General features: G+C 52.8%; 2 protein-coding genes across 2 annotated transcripts in view; one reads left to right on the top strand and one right to left on the bottom strand.

Annotated features, from left to right (window-relative positions):
* Window positions 1–3,790: 3,790 nt before the first annotated feature.
* Window positions 3,791–20,844, bottom strand: MATN4 (matrilin 4). The gene is made up of 12 exons (XM_066561441.1): window positions 20,791–20,844; window positions 11,726–11,842; window positions 10,284–10,426; window positions 8,757–9,183; window positions 8,314–8,436; window positions 7,302–7,424; window positions 7,085–7,207; window positions 6,827–6,949; window positions 5,972–6,385; window positions 5,514–5,666; window positions 4,630–4,734; window positions 3,791–4,480 (listed from the first exon to the last, which is right to left on the bottom strand). The coding sequence occupies exons 2-12, from the start codon at window positions 11,796–11,798 to the stop codon at window positions 4,422–4,424; spliced, it is 1,866 nt and encodes a 621-aa protein (XP_066417538.1). The 5' UTR covers window positions 11,799–11,842; window positions 20,791–20,844; the 3' UTR covers window positions 3,791–4,421.
* Window positions 14,388–21,668, top strand: part of RBPJL (recombination signal binding protein for immunoglobulin kappa J region like) — a 19,636-nt gene continuing 12,355 nt past the window's right edge. The window contains exons 1-2 of the mRNA XM_066561853.1: window positions 14,388–14,415; window positions 20,833–20,908. Coding sequence (XP_066417950.1) covers window positions 14,388–14,415; window positions 20,833–20,908 — 104 coding nt within the window. The remainder of the gene's footprint in view (window positions 14,416–20,832; window positions 20,909–21,668) is intronic.

Below are 21,668 nucleotides of genomic sequence, written 5' to 3'. Positions count from 1 at the left end.
CATCCCACATGGCTCACGCTCTTCTCCATGAAATGTCCCTCCTTCCAAAGCTGCAAGGCCCCAGTTGTGCAGTGCTTGAGGGTGTTGTGGCAGATGCTTTCTCCCAGCCAGAGCAGGGCTCTGCAGTCTGTATTCCCTGGGGAGGGCAAGGAGGGACACCAGGAGCCCCTGATCCCCCAGCCTTACCCTGGGGGATAAGCACCCCAGGAACAGCTTGTGCCCCACCAGGTGATGCAAAGCTTTTAGCCTGATGATGAGCTCCATCCATCCATCCCATCCATCCATCCATCCATCCATCCATCCATCCATCCATCCATCCATCCATCCATCCATCCATCCATCCATCCATCCCATCCCTCCATCCCATCCCTCCATCCCATCCCTCCATCCCTGCCCGGCCCAGGGAGCTCCCCTCAGCCCCGGGCTGGCTGGAGGTGCCCACAGCTCAGCCTCAGCCTCAGCCTCAGCCTCAGCCTCAGCCTCACGCTCCCAAGCGCTGGTGTCTGGTGCCACCTACTGAAATAACTCTGCAATGATGGGCCACGCAGGCTCGGCACTGCTACCAGATGGGATCCCACGAGAAACGGCCCTGTTTGTATAAGTATAGGGAGCTCCCTCTACATATACAAAGTGTGTACAGACCTTTAAGTGGGACCTGCTCTGTGCAGAACTCCCAGACACTTCCAGCACAGGAAACCTAGAGCAAACCATAAACTTTGTAATAATTTCCTGTGTAGTATCAATGCAAACAAAAAGAGAGAACAGGATGTGAAAAAATGAGATTTTTTTTGTCCTAGAAGAGTCACAGGTAACACATGTATTTGTATTGTAATAATCTATATTAAAACAACAAACTATAAAACGTATTTACATAAGAACCTATATAACAGTTATGTATGGAAAGATATATAATTGTATTATATATATTCTATATATATAAATATTATCATATACATAAATATATAATATATATTTACAAAAGAGAACAACACTCTCTAAAACATATATACAGAAGACTAATGAAGAGCACTCTGTACGTATCCAGAAGGATGGCATCCCTGCCCGGCATCTCCAGCAGTCCTGGAAGAAAAGCAAGCGACAGGGTCACCCCAATGAGTCACACAGGGCTGTTTCCTGTGGTCCCAGGCTGGGACATGCTGCCAGAGCAGCATTCTGCTGGCAGCAGGAGCTTGGCTGGGGCTGAGGTCAGGGACCCACATCATGGCCCAAAGCAAGCACAGGGCAGGCTGGGGTGGTGCTTGTGCCTCCAGAACCCAGGGAGCCCCCCTGGGCACCGTGTCCCTGAGCAGGACCACCCAGCCCAGCCCAGCCTGGCAGCAGGGGACCCACCCTGCCTGTGGACAGGGCATGGCCAGTGCCTGCCTGTGCTGCTGCTGGGCTCCATCTTCATCCCAAGACCATGTATGTCCTTCTCACCTTTCTCATCATCTTCCATGTCTTCAACATAATCCTCCGTTTCCAGCTCCATCTCTTCCTCCATCTCCTCCTCCACATCCACCTCCATTTCTTCATCTCCATTCTCTTCAACATCTATAGCCATACTCTCTTCTCTATCAACTTTCATATCGATTTCCATCTCCTCCTCAGTGTCAGTGACAGCCTGCATAGGGAGCAGAACCTCAGAGTGGGGTCCCTGTCCCACAGCATCCCCACAGAGCTCCAGCCCAGCCAGGCAGTTCGGGAGTTTCCACCTCCATGGAATGGCACTGTACCTTCATTGGGACAAAAGTGGGCATCCTGCAGGGATGGGTGGCAAGATCCAGGCAGCAGGGACCGTCCAGGACCGTCAACAGGGCAGACAGGACTGAAGTGCACTCAAGCAGGGTGACAGGAGATGCAGAGCGAGTGACGTTACAGGGAGGATCGTAGCACCAAGACCAGTCAGCTCAAAGTTCACTGCTGTGAGCTGTCCCTGGTATGCTTTCACTTTCTCCTGCAGGAAATGCAGGAATTCACTTACCCTACTGAGGGAGTGAATGTGAACCCTCCTGATTGCTTTGCCTTGGAATGGACCCTGAAGATCATCTTATTCCAACCTGAGCTACCTCCCACCAGAGCAGACAGAGTCCTGTCCCCCTGGCCATGGATGTCCCCAGGGATGGAGCATGCACAGCTTCTGTGCACAGCCTGGACCTGGGACTTCTCACCCTCAGAGTAAAAAACACCATAAACTTCCGACCCTCAGTGTAAAAAAAAACCACAAACTTCCGACCCTCAGTGTAAAAACAACCACAAACTTCCGACCCTCAGTGTAAAAAAACCCATAAACTACCAACCCTCAGTGTAAAAAAACCATAAACTACCAACCCTCAGTGTAAAAAAACCATAAACTACCAACCCTCAGTGTAAAAAAACCATAAACTACCAACCCTCAGTGTAAAAAAACCATAAACTACCAACCCTCAGTGTAAAAAAAAACATAAACTACCAACCCTCAGTGTAAAAAAACCCATAAACTTCATTTTAACCCAAAACAACCTGCTGCAGTTGAAAGCCATCCCCCCTTCCCCCATTCCCCCCACTCCCACCACAGACCCTGTTGAACACTCTGTCCCCATCTTTCCTATGGGACCCTTCAAGCCCTTCATGGATGCAGTGTGGCCCCTCCATGGCATTCCAGGCTGAGCATCCCCAACTCCTTCAGCCTTTCCTCACAGCAGAGGGGCTCCAGCCCTTGCAGCACCCCCATGGTCTCCTCTGCACTCACTCTAAGAGCTCCAGGTCCTTCCTGTGCTCAGGACCCCAGAGCAGGATGGATCCTGGGGGGGCTGGAGCTTCATGGGGAGCAGTGTGTTATCCCCTGAAAAGAACTAAATGCACTAATGAGGATAAAATCAAGAGAATGGAGCCTGCCCTGAGCAGAGTCCTGCTGTCAGGGGTGGTTCTTTGTGCAGGGATCCATCAGGAGCAGATCCTGGGTGTCCCTTTGCCTCAGCACCAACCCCAGAGCAGCTCAATGGGCACCTTGGCCAGGCTGTGGCTCCATGCCCAGCTCAGTTCTCAGCTCCCTGTGCTCCTACAAGCAGAGGCTCCAGAGCAAGCCCTGCCCATGGGGACACAGTGTCCATGCCACACTGGCTCCCTCCAGCTGGGGCTGAGCCTGCAGCACCCTGGGGTGCCACAGAACAAAGATTTCCCCAAAGGATTTCTGGATCCTGGGGACAGCAGCTGCTGCAAAACCCAGAATCCACTTCTGACAGAGAAGTTCCTCTGCAAAAGAAGAATCCACTTCTGACAGAGAAGTTTCTCTGCAAAAGACAGAATCCACTTCTGACAGAGAAGTTCCTCTGCAAAAGAAGAATCCACTTCTGACAGAGAAGTTTCTCTGCAAAAGACAGAATCCACTTCTGACAGAGAAGTTCCTCTGCAAAAGAAGAATCCACTTCTGACAGAGAAGTTCCTCTGCAAAAGAAGAATCCACTTCTGACAGAGAAGTTTCTCTGCAAAGGAAGAATCCACTTCTGACAGAGAAGTTTCTCTGCAAAAGACAGAATCCACTTCTGACAGAGAAGTTCCTCTGCAAAAGAAGAATCCACTTCTGACAGAGAAGTTTCTCTGCAAAACCCTGAATCCACTTCTGACAGAGAAGTTCCTCTGTCATCCTGCAGCCCAGCTGAAAGGAGAGGGACATGTCATACAAATCTTCAGGGTGTTTATTGTCAAGATAGAAATTCCTTTATATAAAACAAGAGTTCAAAAATAGCACTACCCTGCTCTCAGAATTAAATATACATATATATATATATATATATACACACACACACATAGATACTGATAGAAAGAATAATTACCATTTTGCTATGTGATTACAAAACCAAACAAGATTAATACCAATTTCCAAACTATTCTGCCAAACAGGGGCAAGGGGATCTAAGAACTCCTGCCATCCATCTTCCCATGAGATCCCTCCTGGGCACCACACTGGGAGCCAGCTGGGCATCAGGCATCCCCTGTGCTGCCTGCACCACCCAGCTGTCCTTGCCCCACCACTTGGCAGCAGAGACAACAGAAGCTCTCAGGGTGACACCACTGCAGGTTTTTTCTCCTGCAAAGCAGTCTGCCAGGGTCCAGGGGGACTGTGCCATCCCAGTCACTCTGGGGGACACCAGGTGCCATGTCTGTCCAATGACCAGCCTGCCCACAGAGCTGCTCCCCCTCATCCCAGACCTGCCAAGGAACGACAACTGAACCCCTCAGCTTTGTAGCAGGGGCTTTGTTCAAGTTCCTTTTTGTGTGTTTTTGGGATTTTTGGGTTTTTTAAACACAGCCCCCTGTGGATTTTGCAATACAAGAACAAACACTGATGCTTTACAATAACCTATCAATAACAATGTCATGTAGCTAATGTACATCCATCCTGTGCCCTGCTGAGCACTGCAGCCCTCTGCCCTCTGCCAGGATCACTTCTTGTTGGCAATCTGCTTTTCCAGGTCTTCAAGTCTGGCTGTCATCTGAGCAAGTGAACGTGCTAAGGAAACAGCGTGAGCCAGGCAGCCTGCTGGGCAAAGGGCTTAAAATTTCCCCTCTCCCATTTACCCATCCCTCCCTCTCCCACGTGTGCTCTGTCCTCAGCCCCCTGACAAGCCCAGGCCTCACCCCAAAGGATATTTTTCTCGGTCAGGCTCTGCAGGATGGCCACGGTGTTGGTCTGGAACTGCACCAGCGCCTCGCACTCGCACGGGCTGCGGATCTCCGTCTCCCCTTTGCCCTCCTCTGTCACAGGGGGTTTGGCTGCTGTCACACCATGGCCCCACAGTGCCCGCTCTCCCTTGCTCCCAGGCAGGTCCCTTGTCCCTGCAGCCACCCACTGGGGCTCAGGGCTCTCCCCACTCTTTTGCCCCCTTCTTTCAGCCTCTCTGCTTTGTGTCAGGCTGCCCTGCTGATCCAGCAAGCTCTCTGCCAGGCATCCCACAGAGCTGTCACACATGTGGGCACAGTGTGCCAAGGACAGCCAGTGCTGAGCTTCACTTTGCCTTCAAGCTGGGGTGGCAGGGGGCACGTTGGCTCTGTATCTGCAGCCCTGTGGGGGACTCAAGGGCACTGGGGAGCCCCAGCCTGTCCCAGGGCAGGGAGACCCTCACAGTAACCCAGCAGCAGCAGGAGCACAGGTCTGAACAAGGTGCACAGGTCTGAACAAGGTGCACGGGCCACCTTCAGAGCATCCCCCAAGGCAGGGTGCCACTCCCAAATTCTGCCCATGCAATGGTACAGGGGTGGTGGATCACATTACTACTTCTGTATTAACCCCTCCTGCTTTTTAATTAATACCCCCAATTTCACCTTCTCTTCCAAATCCCTCCCAGAGACCCACATCCACACCCACAACAGCCTGGAGAGATCCTGTGACAGTCTAGGCTCACACCAGCCCAGCTCAGCCTTGGGGTGCTTGACACAGGGTGACAGGTACACAAACCACCCTGCTAGCTCTGTGGGGACAGAAGAGCCTTCCCTGGCTTGGGGTCAAGTCCCCTGGTATGGCCAAGAGCACCCACCTGGGCAGATGTTCAGGGAGAAGTTCTCCACAAGGTGGGTCATGGTGGTGAAGTCTGCAGAATAGGAGAAGTGCTGCTCCACTGGCTCGGAGGCGATCGCTCTCAGCTCTTCTTCCACAGCTTTTCCAACACCCACGGCAAACATGACAATCCCTGTGTGGCAAGGACAGATCCTGAGCACTGTGCTGGCCACCCTGCAGCAGGATTTTCTCTGGGCTTCCCAAATACACAGCAGGAATTTGGGAAGGACAGGCAGGAGTGTGGCAGCGCTGTGGTGGTGGAGGCTGCTGCATGAAGGATGCTGCTCAGAGCACCCTGTGGCCACAACAGAGCACGTCTGCTATGGGATGCAGCTCCCCAAGGCTGGATGCTGCAGCTTTTCACAGAGACAGCACACCAAGGAACCATCCCAGGATGCCCAAAACACTGAAATTTGGGGTTCCCAACCCCTCCTGCACCTGATTCCTTTGCTCTCCTGGCCCATTCGGAGATGTCATCCTGGGAGCGTCCATCTGTGAAGACCAGCCCGATTCTGGGGATGTTGTGGGAGAGAGGCCTGGCACCTTCCAGCTCAGAGAAGCTGTGCTCCACCATGTGCTTGAGGGCCAGGCCTGTCATGGTGCCTTTCTCCATGTACTCCACATCCATCACTGCCTTCTTGATCTCGTCAGCGCTGTGGTACTTGTTGAGGGGGAACTCGGTGCGCACGCGGCTGGAGTACTGCACCAGCCCCACCCGGGTGCCCTGGGGGGACACCTCCAGCAGGTCCACAACACGGTTCACAAACTGCTTCACCAGCTCAAAGTTCTGGGGCCGCACACTCTTGGAACCGTCGATCACCATCACCAGGTCAACGTGCCCAGATCCACACTCTGCAGGGACAGGGGAAGGTGACAGAGGAGCAGCCTGGCCATGGCCACTGTCACAGTGAAGGGCTGGGGCTGAGCTCTGGGGCGCTATGGGAACACCCTGGAACTGCAGCTGGGAAGGAGAGCAGACTATGCCCAAGGGACTCAGCCCAAAAACCACCACTGATATCCCAATACCCCATGAAAGTCTTTCCTAGGTTTCTCTTTTCCCAAAGTTTTCCTTAAAGCTGTTGCATCTTCTGGGCCATGTCTCTGAGGACACAAGCATCCATCCCCACAGCAGCCAGGGTGTTCCCCCAGCCACAGCCAGCTCTCCACCCTCTTCCAGCCTAGCTTAGAGCCTCAAGTGGCAACAGAGCCCCCCAGCCCAGTTTCAGGTGAGTTCTCTCCAGGAGCACAGAGCACAGATAAGGAGAATGTCAAGGGCTATGTCCCAGTACTCACTGCTGCATGTCTTGCCATCAGCCTGGAGCTGCTGGCCCTCAGGGCACACGCAGTGGTAGGAGCCCTCTGTGCTCACACACTTGAACTCACAGCCGTGATCCACCCCGTTGCAGAGGTCGGTGGCTGGAAGACAAGCCAAGGGCATGGGGTTATCCCCATTCAGGGCAGTCTGGGAACAGCCCTTCCCTGGAGGCTGGGCAGGACATAAAGGCACGTGCTATAGACACAGCCTGTGCTGTGCAGCACACTGGGACCTACCCCTGCAGGACTTGCCATCGGGCTGGAGCGTGAAGCCGCTGCGGCAGCGGCAGTAGTGCCCGTTGGGGATGCTCACACACTCGTGCTGGCAGCTGTGGTTCCCAAAGCTGCAGTAATCAATCACTGCGGACACAAGGAGAGCAGTGACAGAAGGGAAAAGGCAAGAAGAGAATGGGAAGCAAACAAAGAAGGGATAGGGAGGGAGACAGCCACTTACTGGTGCAGCTCCTCTTGTTGTGGCTGAGGTAGTAACCCGGCCGGCAGCTGCAGGAGTAGGAGCCCCGCAGGCTGACACAGTGGTGCTGGCAGCCGTGCCTCCCGTCCGCACAGGCATCGATGGCTGGGGGGCAAAGGACACAAATCACCCTCCTGAGCCAGCCTCCAACAGGACACCCATCACCCTCCTGAGCCAGCCTCCAACAGGACACCCATCACCCTCCTGAGCCAGCCTCCAATGGGACACCCATCACCCTCCTGAGCCAGCCTCCAATGGGACACCCATCACCCTCCTGAGCCAGCCTCCAATGGGACACCCATCACCCTCCTGTCCCAGCCTCCAACAGGACACCCATCACCCTCCTGAGCCAGCCTCCAATGGGACACCCATCACCCCCCTGAGCCAGCCTCCAATGGGACACCCATCACCCTCCTGTCCCAGCCTCCAACAGGACACCCATCACCCTCCTGAGCCAGCTTCCAATGGGACACCCATCACCCTCCTGAGCCAGCCTCCAACAGGACACCCATCACCCTCTTGTCCCAGCCTCCAATGGGACACCCACCACCCTCCTGTCCCAGCCTCCCTAGGGCAGCAGGGCATGACTGCTCCAGGGCTTAGAAGCAGCTCCCAGCACCGTGAAACAAAAAGGAGAAGTCTTGGTGTAGTGGTCAGACCAACTAAGACGGCTTTGCACTAAAATCCAGGGGAAAAGCACTGTGCACTTGGGGTGTGAATCCTCTGGTACTCGCTGCCTAGACCCCCTCAGCTGACAGGCAGCTCTGGTTGTGCCCACATAAGTCACGGGTATCCCATCACAGAGAGGTGGCCAGGATTTAGCAATGCTGAATGTCTGCAGGCATTACAGACCTGGGAGGCAGTGGGCCCAGTGAACAGAGCACCCAGGCTGCTGCTGGCCTCCCTGAATCCTCTGCTGTGTGCCAGCTTCCCTCCCTGGGACCCATAACTACAAGCTCCCTATGCAAGTTCAGAAAATAAAAAGGGTTTTTACGGGAACAGGTCTTTCCATCCACATTGAGCCTGTAGCCTGGGTTGCACTCGCAGTAGAAGGAGCCAGGGGTGCTGATGCAGCTGTGCTGGCAGCCGTGCTCCCTCTCCATGCACATGTCCACCCCTGCAAGACAGAACGGGCATCACAGTGGCCCACAGGCACACCAGATACATGGGCACCCTGGCTCTGGCATATGCCCTGTCCCTGCAGCAGAAGCCAGTGTGACACAGCCCCACACAGCCCCAGTGCTCAGCCACTGATTTCCAACACACAGACACAGACACAGTGCCCTGTCCTGGCGCCTCACTGGGGAGGATGTTTCCCCATCCACCCTGCTTCTGGCGGGGCAGCCACCCCAAACACCGCTCTGAAGGTCTGGCCTGGGTGAGGAGCAGACACCAGAGCCCCCTGGCTACTCAGCAGCAGCAGCAGCCCTCACCCACCACAAAGCTTGTCCTGGAACTGCTTGGCAAACTGCTGGATGAGCTCAAAGGACTCCACCAGGAAGACGTGCTCCTCCAGCGGCGGGGAGGCCATGGCCCGCAGAGAGTTCATGTCTGCCCGCTGGATGCCCACGGCGTAGATCTCGATGCCGGCGTTCCGGGCCTGCGTGGCCACCTCGGTGACGCGGTCCTGGGGCCGCCCGTCGGTGACGATGATGGCGATGCGGGGGATGCCCTTGTGCAGGGGCCGCGCGCCCTCCTGCGTGCTGAAGGCCACGTTCATGGCGTACTGGATGGCCAGCCCCGTCATGGTGCCCTGGGCCAGCGGCACGATGCTGTTGATGGCCCTCTCCATGTCCGCCCGCGTGAAGAAGGTCTTGAGGGAGAAGATGTTCTGCACCTGGCTGGAGTACTGGATCACCCCCACCTGTTGGGGTGTTACATTTTAGGTAAATGGCATGCTCTGTCTCACCCCTCAGAACTGTACAGTTTATTCCAAGCCTGTGATCCTCCCCTGAAGTATCATGGATCTGTAATCCCATTGGCCCAAGTCTTATTCTGCACCCACTTTGAATCTCCTTGTTAAGCTGTGAGAAGGACATGAGAAGCCTCGTAGCCCTTTCCTCTCTCTTGGCCCCACTCTCTCTTGGCCCTTTTCTCCCTAGGCTCTCCCTCTCTCCCCCTCCCTTTCCCTTCCCCCCTTCTCTCTCATGTGAAAAATGTGTATTTTATGATTGGCTTTTTGCAAATATTAAAATAATAATATATGTGTTGCACTAGAAAGTAATGCTGTATTAGTTCTCTTAAGTAGTGTGTTAAATATAGTTTTAGGTTATAACAAAATGTTAAAATAGAAACTATGCTATGTGGGATATTTTTTTCTAAAGAAAGGACTCGCACTGAGATAGCAGCCACAGGACACCTAAATCTTTCAGAGAAAGAGAATTTATTGCTCCATTATCAGGAGAAATGAACTTCTTCCCACCTCGCTTGGGCAGGATGACGCAATCAGGATTCAGAGGAAGAAGTTGACACTGACCAGACAGAATCCTGTGTTTGAATGGAATTTAAGCATCATGTATGAGGTGTATGAATATGCAACAGGCTGTTTTTAAGGGTTAATCCTCTGTTAACGTGGGTCCTTTTTCGGGCTTATGCTGCCCAGAAAAAGGTACCCGGATGCCCGTAACTCTTTGTTTCTATTGTCTCATATTGTTCTAATCCTAATTGTCCAAATTATTATTACTCTAATTGTATTACTATTTCTATAACCATTTTATTACTATTAAGCTTCTAAACGTTTAAAAACAAGTGATTGGTGTGATTTTAATTAAAAAAAAAAAAATTTAAAAACAAGTGATTTCAAACTCAGAAACTATGCTGCTCCTGGGGTGGGACCCCCAGTAAACCCTCATCCAATGAGCACCCTCGGAAGCTGTGTAGACTCTCCTTGCCTTCCTGCTGCTACCAGTGAACACACAGCTTAGGGGGCCCCCGGGGATCCCCCAAAAGAACAGCTGCACCCACCCGTGTGGCGTTGGGGCCCACGTCCAGGTTGCTGATGATGTCCACCATGAAGCGCCGCATGGTCTCAAACTCGAAGGGGCGCACGCTGCGCGAGCTGTCGATCACAAACACGATGTCCAGGGGACCCGTCCTGCACTTCAGGGCTAAGGAGAAGGCAAAGAGAAGGCTCAGTCCTGTGGCTGTCTGCAGGGAGCACAGAGATCTCTGCCTGCTGGCTGGGGCTTGCTCATGAAGGATGGAGAGAGCAGGTTTGGGCAGCCCCCAGAGACCGGCACCTTTCACTGCCCAGGGAATCCGCAGAAGGTTGTCACAGACACGTTTTATGAAAAATACTTTCGTAAGGATTTTTTCTCCTGAGAAGCTGAGAGGCCTCAGGAACAAAATGTAAGCAATGATTATCTGCTGCTGTGGAATGCAACAGGTGGACCTGTGATTGGTCTCATGTGGTTGTTTCTAATTAATGGCCAATCACAGTCCAGCTGGCGTGGACTGTCTGGTCAGTCACAAGCCTTTGTTATCATTCTTTTTCTATTCTTAGCTAGCCTTCTGATGAAATCTTTTCTTCTATTATTTTAGTATAGTTTTAATATAATATATATCATAAAATAATAAATCAGCCTTCTGTAACATGGAGTCAACATTCTCATCTCTTCCCTCATCCTGGGACCCCTGCGAACACCACCACAGAAGATGGTGGCAGAGAGGAAGCAGGGCCAACAGGCTGGGGAGACATCCCCTGGCTGTGGGTTGTTGTGGTTGTGGTTTTTTAAGGGCAGAAAATGAGACAGTAAAAAGCAAAGCTAAGGGCACACACTTGGTGGAGATTGAGCCAAAGAGCTTCTGTTGAGCATAAGGATGCTACCCCCAGTGCAAACTGGGAGAGTGTTCAGCAAGTGAAATGCCAGTGAACTTACTTTGCTGGGAGAATTGGGCCCTAAACATAAGAAAACACTTTTGAGGGATGATGCCAATCTCAGCTGCTCTAAAGGTCTCTGAGACATACCTGCTCCTTTCTCCATTTGGTGCCTTCACTGTTTTTAAACTAAAATTGATTTAGATCTCTCTGTCCTGGGAGGAGAGAGGCTGGTACCTCTGGGTTTGCTTTGTCTCCTTCATCTGGAGAGTCAAGCAAGGAGGAGACTTTCCCTTACAGCTGTGCCTGCTGCCAAGGTCACAGCCCATGGCCTGGAGGGTGACATGCCCTGGGCAGGGCTGTGCCACAGCTGAGGAGGTGCCCAGAGCAAGCAGCACCAAAGCCACCATGCTGGGGCCAGGAAGTTTGTGTCCCACTGCTGGGAGGATCCTCCATCCTCCTGGGGATGTTCCCAGGGAAGAGGCATCATGTCCCTCCACATCACACAGCAAACTGTCCTCCCTGGGCTCCACTGCCCCATGTCCTCACTTCTCTCCCCTCCATGCACTCCCCACCAGCCAGGGCTCACCTGCAGGTTTTGGTCTGGCTTCCAGTGTTGTCAGGAGAAGCAGGAAGAGAGGGGCAGCAGGCAGGAGCTTCATGATGGCTCTGGGAGAGCACACAGTTCCAGTGCTGGAAGGATGTGCTGCAGGGAGAAGACAAGGTGTAATCAGTGCTGAGGGTGTGCTCAGCCACAGGGCAGCATTCTCCTGTGGTGGGTGTCCCCAGGCAGTGCCAAAAACCCTAAAGAGCAGCAGTTTTGACAGATCCATCCCCAAACTTCTCTGAATCCACATGGAATCTTTCCTGTTCCAAGGACTGGCAGTCTCAGCACAGCTCAATTTCATTACAGTAGCAGCACTCTGCCAAAGGGTCTGATTTTCTGCTCTGGGTGGAGCTGGCCATTGGACAAGCCTTATTTTCACTTGCAAACCAGGCAGATGGGATGTTCAGCCAAATGCTTTTTCCCTGACTGTGTGGCTGTTCTCTGCAGCCAGTGGAGAGTGGGAAAGCTGCACGCAGGGATGCAGAGCACCAGCCCTCCTGATACTCCTGCATGGGGAGAGAAGTCCCCAGATGAAACACCAGCACAGACAACACCTGCTCAGAAGTCTCTCAAAGTCACTGGCAAAGATAATTTTTCCAAGAAGTCCCATTCTCTGCCAGTTTCCAAACTCCCTTGGGAGAGCAGAAGGCTCTGCAGGCAGAGGGTGTAAGGGTGCCTGTGCAGGTGGGCTCACCCCTCTCCCCCCAGGCAGGTGCTGGGTGAAGCACTGCCAGCTGCTGCTCTCCTTCACATCACTTTAGAGTCCCCACTACTCTGCACCTCTCCCTGGCCTAAAGGTTTTTCCAAGGGATACTCTGCACCTCAACAGTTTTTTCATGTCTTTAGGGTGGGATCAGTGGGAGGAAAGATATTTAAACTTGTTACCCAAAACCTCAGCTTCTCACTTCTCTCCCTCCCTGCCCACCTCTGTGTTGTCTTGCCTTGCCTTTCCTGGCTCCTGCAGGGATATGGATTTATTCAGTTCATTTTTATTCCAGCTCCGGTTGGAAACCCAAGGTGCTAGGGATGGAAATGCCACAGATAATGTGACTCTCCCCAGGACATGTGCAGTGCCAGGACTGGCCTCAGATACTGGAAGGGTGCTTTTAAGAAAAAAACACACAAAAATTCATTTTATCGGTAGTTATCAGCCAGTATTTATTTAGCCCCAGGAGGTCTCAGCTGTAATTCATCACCAGGGTTGCTGTTTAATTGCTCAGTGGTTACGTGCAGCCCTGAACACCACGTCTTTGATAGCAGGGACACTGATAATAGGTTTCACAGCTGCATCTTAAAACTGTCTCGAGGCTCAGTGTTCACACCTGGAAAACTATACTAGAGAATTAGGAGGACAGAAAAGGGGCACTGGAGGATACTGGGATCCAGCACACCCATCTCAAAGTGAGAGACGTGGCCTTTCCCTGGAGGGGAGAGCCCACCAGCCCAGGACCAGCCCAGGCACAGTGACTCTGCAGCAGTGCCAGGAGCTCCTGCAGAGCCCTGCAGGACCAGTGGGGTTGCTCTGGCTGAGGGGATGAGCAGGGACAGCAGCCTGGCAGGTCTTTCCCAGGGGGCAGAGGTGAGCTTTGCGGCCAGGATTGCTCAGACAGCTGTGCCCCCTCACCACAGGCAAGCAGAGAGGCAAACAGTTCTCCTCCTTCAGCTTTGTTTCCCCTTTTATTTAGCAGATTCTTTTTCCAGGGCTGCTTCTTTCCTGGGAGAAAGCACTCACAAACCACTAAATATTTTTGGGACAGCTGTGCCACCTAGAACATTTCTGCAGCTCCCTTCTCTCCACACCTCCCTGCAGTGGCAGGCTGCTATGGAGCCTGTGTCTCACAGCATCCAGAGAGGTTCAAAGACAGCCCAGGGGGAGGAATGAGCTGTCGGGCCAGGAACCAAGAAGGAGAAAACCAGTTCATGACTGTTTCTATTTTTAACTCATCTCAGCTTTTGGATGAAGTCTTGGCTCTCCCCACAGCTGCAAGGGCTGATGCTGCCTGGACAGGGCAGGGCATGGCAGCTCAGTCATATTCTGTCCTGGCAGCAGAGACCAGGCTGGGACAGAGTCCTGGTCCCTGGTTCGATTTACTGCCCAGTCCTGCCCCAGCAGCAAAGGGATGGGGAAGCAAAGATGATGGGACAAAAGTCCCCCAATATCTCTCCCACTATCCCACACTTGGCAACTTCCCTCCAGCCTCCCTTCGCTGGGGCTGACCTGCAACCCTGCAGAGGCACTGCTCCCACCCTGGGGCTGCAGAGCACCCCCTCCATGCCCTGCAGCAGTGGGAGGGCCGTGGTGGGAAGGCAGCGGCTGGCAGGCAGGTGCTGCAGGGCAAGGCAAACACCACCTGCACCGCCAGAGACCTTGAGATAACACTGAGCTATAAAGGCAAAAGGATCCAGGCAAGGTGAGTGCTGCTGCCTGGGCTGGCTCAGCCGAACCCTGCAGACGAGCTGAGAGGGCATTTGGACCATTCCTGACAATTCTGAGCAACTCAGTTGAGGAACAGTTATTGCTCTTCACTGCTGAAGGCGATGCTCAGGGTGTGATGCAAAGGAGGGTGACCAAGGGGAGAGCCACATGTGAGGACAGAAGGGTCACCTCCTCTTCGCTCTACACGTGATCTCAGCCGAGGAGGACATGGAGATGGATCCCCAGAGACAAACAGGTAAGCCAGCACACCTTCCTGGGCACCTCCCCTGGCAATGCTGCTCCCCAGGGCAATTGCATCCCTCCCTGCTCCACCACTTGTCCGTCTGCTCTCCCTGCCAAATGCTGAGTCTCAGAAAAACAGCCGCCTCAGGTTTCAGCGTGGCCTCCTTGGCAGCTCTCTCCTGGCTACAGGTTAACAGAAATACTCTGAATATTCCCCTTCTGCTTCATCCAGATGGTGGCAGGTTGGACCTGGGCACAGCCTGCCTTGGGCCAGGCCACAGGACATGGCATGGCAGGGAGCAGGGCGAGGAATGCTGCCAGCTCCCTGCCCTCCTGCTACAGGGATGGGGGCTCTCTGTACTGAGCTGCAGAGGGGATGAGCAGATGGGAAAGGAGAGGGGGCAGTGCATTCACAGCCCAGGAAAAGCCCTGACTGTAGTGTCACAAGGAGGAAGGCAGGTTGTGGACCAAGCCTATGGAGCCATGCTGGCTCCAGACCCTGCAAGAAGCCAGGACAAGGGCTCACCGTGAGCTGCAAGGAGTGGGGAAGAGCTGGGAGCCTGTGAGAAGCACCAGCCAGGCCAGAGGGCTGCCCCATGCAGCAGGGAGTGCAAGGAGGAGGCACACACAACAGGTCCAGGCACACATGGCAGGGTGCAGGGCACTGATGCCACATGTGCTACCAGCACCTATTTCTGTGCTGGAAGCCTTGGCCAATGGCAGAGCAGCCCTAGACACGACACTGCTGAAACTCACCCTCCTCATCTGCCTCTCCATGCACCCTCCTTTGCTCTGCAGAGCTTTTCTTTGTGGAAACCCAACCAGGCAGTTTTGAGAAATTCAATTCCATCAGTGTTATTCGATAAAAGTGTCAAAAACCCAATCAAAATATGGCCAGGAGTGCCAGCCCTGAGTCCTTTCACCTAGGACACCTGAGTTCTGCCAGGACAACACAAAGACAGCAAGAGCACACTTGAGCTGGAGGATGGGGAGAAAAATTGTGATGTCCTCAGCAGGACAGCAAGTGATCAACCTTCTGGTCCATGCCTGAGAGAAAGGCTGCCCCAAAATGCATGTGGGACCAAGGGAGGAAGACTGAAGTGTGCCTTGCCCCAGGGGACAGTGAAGCAACCAGAGCTACCTGGAGAGATGCAGAGAATTTACATCATCCTGGAGGCACCTCTCGATGCCAAAATTTGTTGTTAGAAACATGGATGAATTGCTGGCACATTGTATATGCAAGACCTGCAAAGAATGAGGCCTGGGAGGATCCAGCCTGGAGCTGGATCCACCCTCCCCTGGAGAGTTGCCCAAGGGTTGGTTTCTCCCAGCATAATCCCCAGCCTCAAGGTGCTCTCTGCTTGCAGATGCCCAGCTCTCAGTGCTACCTCTGCTGCTCACAAGCTCTGAATCCACCCTCAGGACCATTTTACAGGCAGCATTGACCTTACACTCAATCACAGCTCCAAAATCTCAGTGCTCATCCCCCACAGCAGCTGGGTGACAAAAGGCAAATCAGAGAGGACAGCAATGCAGTTTTTAGAGCAAGGAAACTCAGGGACCACAAGCACACCCAGACCATGGAAATGGCAAGAATTTCCAGCCCAAAAGGGGTTTTTCCCCCCTATTTAAGGAGTGATGTCCTTGGTTTTTCCCAAACACATGTGGGAGAAGCAGAGCAGACTCTTTCCAGGACATCACAGAGCTCTCTGGTTACAGCTCCACGGCAGCTTGACTGGGCCAAGTGCCACCTGGAAGGACATGTTGTTTGAAAAACAAGGCTGTATTTCTCCAACAGCACATCAAGGCTCCAAACCCAACAGGAGCAAATCAGCAGGAGTGCTGTAACAGGAAAGCCTTGCTGGATGCAGAAGGAATGTCTCTTTTGCTCTGCTTGCTCCCCACAAAAGCCTTTTCCCCATTTTATGGGACTCACTCCTGTATATTCACAGGGAGGGCAGGAGGAAGATATTTCTTGACCAGGTCCTTTTAGCAGTAAGAGATGTCTTTGACTCACAGCTCATGGGCTCAAGTCCTGGCAGGTTTATTCTGTGACATTTGAAATCCCCTTGGGAAGGAAATGCTGGGTGTAGCAATGAACAGAGCATCCCCTTCTAGATGTTCTCCACAACAGCACACGGGGTTTTTCTCTGCCTCAATCTATCTCTAAAAGACCTCCCAGTGCTCTGCCACTCACATGGCAGGAAAGCCTCTTGCCCAGACAGCCCTGCACTGAAACAAGCTGTACCTGGCCTGCTTCAGCAACAGCTGCCACAGATAAAAGCCACATTCACTTGCAAATTAAAATGTTAAAGATCTAGCCAAGAGGAAAACACATCTGCCAAATCTCCTTGTTCAGCTAATCATGTCAGAGATGGCTCCTGTTTCAGGACTGCTGGTGCCATTTCTCTGTTCCTCTCTGTCCCACTCAAGATCTTTAGGCTACACTTGTCCCCTGAGCTGCACAACAGGCAAACTCAGCCCATCTCCTAACTGCTATTTGCAACAAAACTGAAGTGCTCTGATTTTGATGAAGAGTGATCAACAGGGGACAGATCCACCTTGCTGACTCTCTTTAAAAAGCAAACGCTCTTCTGCAAACAGGTCCTTGGAGGACAGCTGAGCTGGGCCAAGAGACTTCAAACCTTGGAGAGAAGGATGCCCTGGCCATCCAGAAGCTGACGCAGCAATCCATTGCCCAAGTTCTTGTTTTGGGAGGAAGGTGTTAGCATTTTTTTCCCCCAGAAATATGCATGTTCAACCACAAAGGAAAAGTCATGGCCCAGATCAGCCACTGGGCTGGTGCAGAGTTTGTCAGCTAAGCTCCTGATGCAGCAGAGCTGGTATGAGACTGATAGTTACTAGCAGGACAGCTGTCTCCCAAATCTGCTAGGACCACAATCCCCAGCTGACCTCAGGAAGTTTACATGGCACAGACAACCACAGAGACCGCCTGCTATTCCAGCCCAGCAATCATAGATTCATTGCCTGACCTCCTTCTCAAAGTCTTTATATCATATTTCTCACTCTAGAGATGTGACTCAATGTGTTGGCATAAGAAAACACGCCAGGAGAATATTCTTGTGCCTCTCCCCTTTATCCTGCCCATCCTGCTATGTGTTTAATTGAAATAGCAGAAAGTGAGGAACGTTTGGCAGCTGCAGAAAGGCACGCGCGGACTTTTTGTCCCTCCTCAGAACAGAAAAGCAACTTTGTGTAGATACTTTTCACAGGGAGAACCTCAAAGGTAGCACAGGAAATGTCTCACACCTAACTTCACAGCTTCCACGTCCCTCTGGCAGCAGGAGATCTGTCCTGGGACTGGGATGCTGTCACCCCTTAGGAGATGCACCAGAGGAGAGCTTCCCCAGCAGCACAGTGGCTGTGGCCTCCCTTCTGCCCACACTGAAGAGCAGGTGACACTTTGGGGAAGCCATCCAAGTCCAGCTGCAGGTGTACGAGCTGTGAGTGCCCAAAGGCAGTGTTTTTCCATGTGTGGAGCTTGCTTGATTTTCCAGCCCAGACAGAGACTCTTGTACAGGGGGTTATCTCTGCTGCCAACAGATCTGCTCCCACTGGCTCCTGCCACAGACCATGCCCTCCTATGGGTCCACAGACTGCACTCCAAGACTCCTGAACTTACACACTGGCAAAGCACAACACAGCCCAGAGACAGAAAAGCTGAAGTCTGGAGAGAAACCAAGGTACTGCCACCACTCTGCAAGGGAGAGCAGCTGAGCCCTATGGATGTCCCTGAGGGGCACCAGAGGGACCAGGCTAGGGATGGACTCGTGTGCAAGCAGGGGCTTGCAAGGCCAGAGGATCAGAAGTTTGCAGACAGACAGGCAAAGACAGAATATTGGTGGGAAAGATGAACTCTGACTTAAGTAAAAAATGCCAAGAAGGACAAGCTGTGTGAGAACCAAGATTCAAGCACCGGATAAGACTCAGTCTGGAGCATTCCACATGGAAATGCTGCCATTGGTGTGAACCAGCCTCTGGAGGCTCCTGAGCACACACCTCTACCCTCTCCTGCTTTAACAGAGCTGGTTTAAAACCCTTTCTATTTATCCAAGGCAGGAGAGAACCAAAGGGTTCTAAGAGCTGAAAACATTACCTGGCACCCAAAGGTACATCTGTGCTGTGAGTACCTACAGGGGGATGATGCTCACCAGCCCACAGCAGGAACGGAGAGCACTGGGTCAGGGTCCCTGTGGCCAGCAGATCAGTGGAGCCCTTGTGGCAGCTGCATGAGCTCCTGATGGAGCCCAAGTGCTCAGTTTGCTACTGTGTGGGCCCAAAGTGGAGAAAGCAGGATTACTGAGAGGTAATGACAAGTGTCAGCAGCCACTCAGCCTCCCGGCTTGGCTGGAAGAGACATCTGGCATGAAAGTGCCCAAGTGGTGCAGGGGGAATTGCTGACTTTTATAAGTTTCTTTATAAGCACCACTCCATCTATTTTTTTTTTTTTTTTGCTGTGTTTTTTCTAGGTCCCATTTATTCACTCACAGTAGGGCCTGTCTGTAAGTCCCGTGTGTGTGTAGGTACAAACTCTATTTATCCCCCCTCCATGTTTCAGCCCTATTCATCAGGCATTTGTAAATGGCATTTTATGAGTGCTGAGTTTTTAACAAGGCAGGCAGGCTGCTCCAGAGCGAACAAAGGGGCCCCTATTGGAAACTTTAAAGATGTTTAAACAAAGACTTCTCTTGAAAACCTTTAACCCCTAATGCCAACCTCAAGGGAAACGCTATGTTATGAGCAATGGGAGCACAAACATCTTCTGTGACCACAGATTTCCTACAACAAGCTGCCTTGTTGGCCACAGCTCCTCTGTTTGCTACAGCCACCAGCCAGGGCAGCCCCCGAGCCCATCTTGTACCGAGCACATACGGTTTCTTTAATTCTTCAACAAAAAATGGAAGTTACAACTTCCACAAAAATCAACAACAGCTTTTTCCCATTGGATGCAGCAATACCCGGCCTGCTTTGATGAAAAGTGTTGTTTTACTGCAGACACCAAGATCTGTCTCCTGGCTTCCAGAGGGAAGTTTGCATTTTGGAGGAGACTGAGTTTATTCATATCCTGGTGGCAAAGATCAGGGCTGAGATCTGAGAGATTTCTCCACACACAGCTTTTTGCTGATATCAACAGCAATCTAATGAATTCCTGCAGAGATTGCAAGAATCTGCTTGTGAAATGCAGTTTCTGCTTGTTATTGAGAACCTGCACACTCATTGCCTGGGATTAATTGCTCCTGTCCTTGAAAAAATCAAAATCTTTACTATCAAGAGATGCTACAGAGGGTCCCACAGAGAGAACTTCATAACAACTTTATAAATAATCTAGGTTTAAGTGAAGCAAAAATCCAGTGTGATTAAGCAAAAGAGGCAAAGCCCTGTGCCTTGTCTCAGAGTTGGGGCTGAGAACAGGTCCCTCTCCTGGACCCCTGCTCCCCTCAGTCCCACTGCACACATGGTGGCTTCTATTGACACAGGACTGTCCCATTTCCCTGTCAGTCCCCTTAACCACTCTGCAGCCTGCCTCCTGAATGGATTCAGCAGCTCTCTGCTGCAGCAAAGGCTGTCCCTGCAAAACCCCAGCAGAGCACACACCACCGCCACAGCGTGTATCTGCTCAGCTCTGCTCAGCTCACTCGAGTGCATGTCCACACAAACACGATGAGTGCAGAATAATCTGATTTTCCAAACAAGTTTTCCCATGTAATTGCTTGGAACAGAAGTGCCCAAAGCTAATTTTATCCTGTGAAACGGTTGAAATGATAAGCCAAAGGTGGGTGATTGCTTGTGCAAACGAGTATGCACAGACCCAATTTTCCAGTCGTGCAGAAACAAACTTAGGGTACACTTCTGAGCTTATCTTTCTGCAGGATCTCGATTTCCTGCTGCTCAGCACGCCTTGCCCAGGTGTACCAGACATTATTATTCTCTGCTATGAGATCCTCGCTTGTATAAGCAGGGACCTGCCCGGCAGGTAGGCAAAAGGCGAGCAGGGCAGGCAGCCTGAGCCATCCCGGTAGCGGGAAGAGCTCACATCGCTCCCACAGCACCGCGGGACCGAGCGGGCACCGCGTCCCGGCACCGCTGCGGGGCCAAGCCCGTGCGGCCGGGGGTCGGGAAGGCTCCGGCCCCCAGATGGGAGGAAAAACCCTTTGGGGCCAAGGATATGCTCTCCCCTCCTCGCGGCTTTGCTTTCTGCTCCTGGCGCCCAGGATCGCCGCTCCCCTTCCTGCCAGCCCCGCTCTAAGGAAAAGCCCACTCGGAGGGTGCCAATGTCCGCAGCAGCGCTCGGCACAGCGCAGAGCCGGGCTGGGACCGGCACCGGGATCGAGATCGGGACCGGGATCGGGATGGGGACCGGACTCACCCGCAGCCTCCTGACCCTCCTCGTGTCGTGTCCTCCCCGCAGGAGCGGCGGTGCCCGCGGAGCCCCCGCCTCAGCCGTGCCGGGCTCGGAGCCGCTCCCCGCCGCGCTGCTGGCTCAGGTACGCGCTGCGGGCGGTGCGGGGCGGCGGCGGCAGCGCCGGGGCCCCGCCGGCTTTAACGGGGCGGGGGAGCGGGGGGGCGGCGGGGCGGGCACGGCCCGGCCCGGCCCCGGGGCAGCGCCGGGAGCGGGGGGGACCCGGGGGGGACCCGGGGGGGACCCGGGGGCTCCACCCGCCCCCGCCCCGCCGAGCGCGGCCCCGCGGGAGCTGCGCGCAGGTGGCGCCGGCACCGGAGGGTGCGCGGCCCGGGACGGCCCGGGGGGATCAGCGGCGGGGAGGGCCCGGCTGCTTTTAGCGCTTTATTTTCTTTTTTCGTTATTCAGCGTTATTTTTTTCTTTATTTTTCTTTATTTTTCTTTATTTTCTTTCTTTATTTTCCTCTGGTTTTTTTCCTTTTTTACCCCTTTATTTCTCTTTCTTAATTTTTAAATTTTTTTCTTTATTTTCTCTATTTTATTTTTTATTTATTATTTCCTCTATTTATTGTTCTTTTTTACGTTGTTTTTTCTTTATTTTATCTCTTTCTTCTCCTTTTGCTATTTTTCTTTGTTTTATATTTTTATTATTTTCTCTTCCTTAATTTCTTTTTAACCCTTTTGTTGTCTCTTCCCCTGCTTTGGGGAATGCACCTGGGAGCCCCATAAAGTTCATGGAAAAAGGAGAGTCTAAGCTTAATATCCATTTGACCGACAGTGTCCTGGAAGTTCAGGAACATCAGCAGGTAGTGGCTGCAGTGTGGGGAGGTGACTTTGAGCCCGGA

Source organism: Molothrus aeneus, chromosome 17 (genome assembly GCF_037042795.1).
Source record: "Molothrus aeneus isolate 106 chromosome 17, BPBGC_Maene_1.0, whole genome shotgun sequence".
Taxonomy (NCBI): domain Eukaryota; kingdom Metazoa; phylum Chordata; class Aves; order Passeriformes; family Icteridae; genus Molothrus; species Molothrus aeneus.
Note: the sequence above shows the minus strand (reverse complement) of the source record. Positions and strands in the feature narration are given on the sequence as shown.

Bases quoted from the DNA above. Each gene is read 5' to 3' on its own strand.
- MATN4 (XM_066561441.1), bottom strand. From the start codon at position 11,798: ATGAAGCTCCTGCCTGCTGCCCCTCTCTTCCTGCTTCTCCTGACAACA. The intron at 10,427-11,725 runs GTGAGCCCTGGC...CCTTCTCCTTAG, and splicing joins AGCCAGACCAAAACCTGCAG to CCCTGAAGTGCAGGACGGGT. The intron at 8,437-8,756 runs GTGGGTGAGGGC...TCTGTCTTGCAG, and splicing joins GTTCCAGGACAAGCTTTGTG to GGGTGGACATGTGCATGGAG.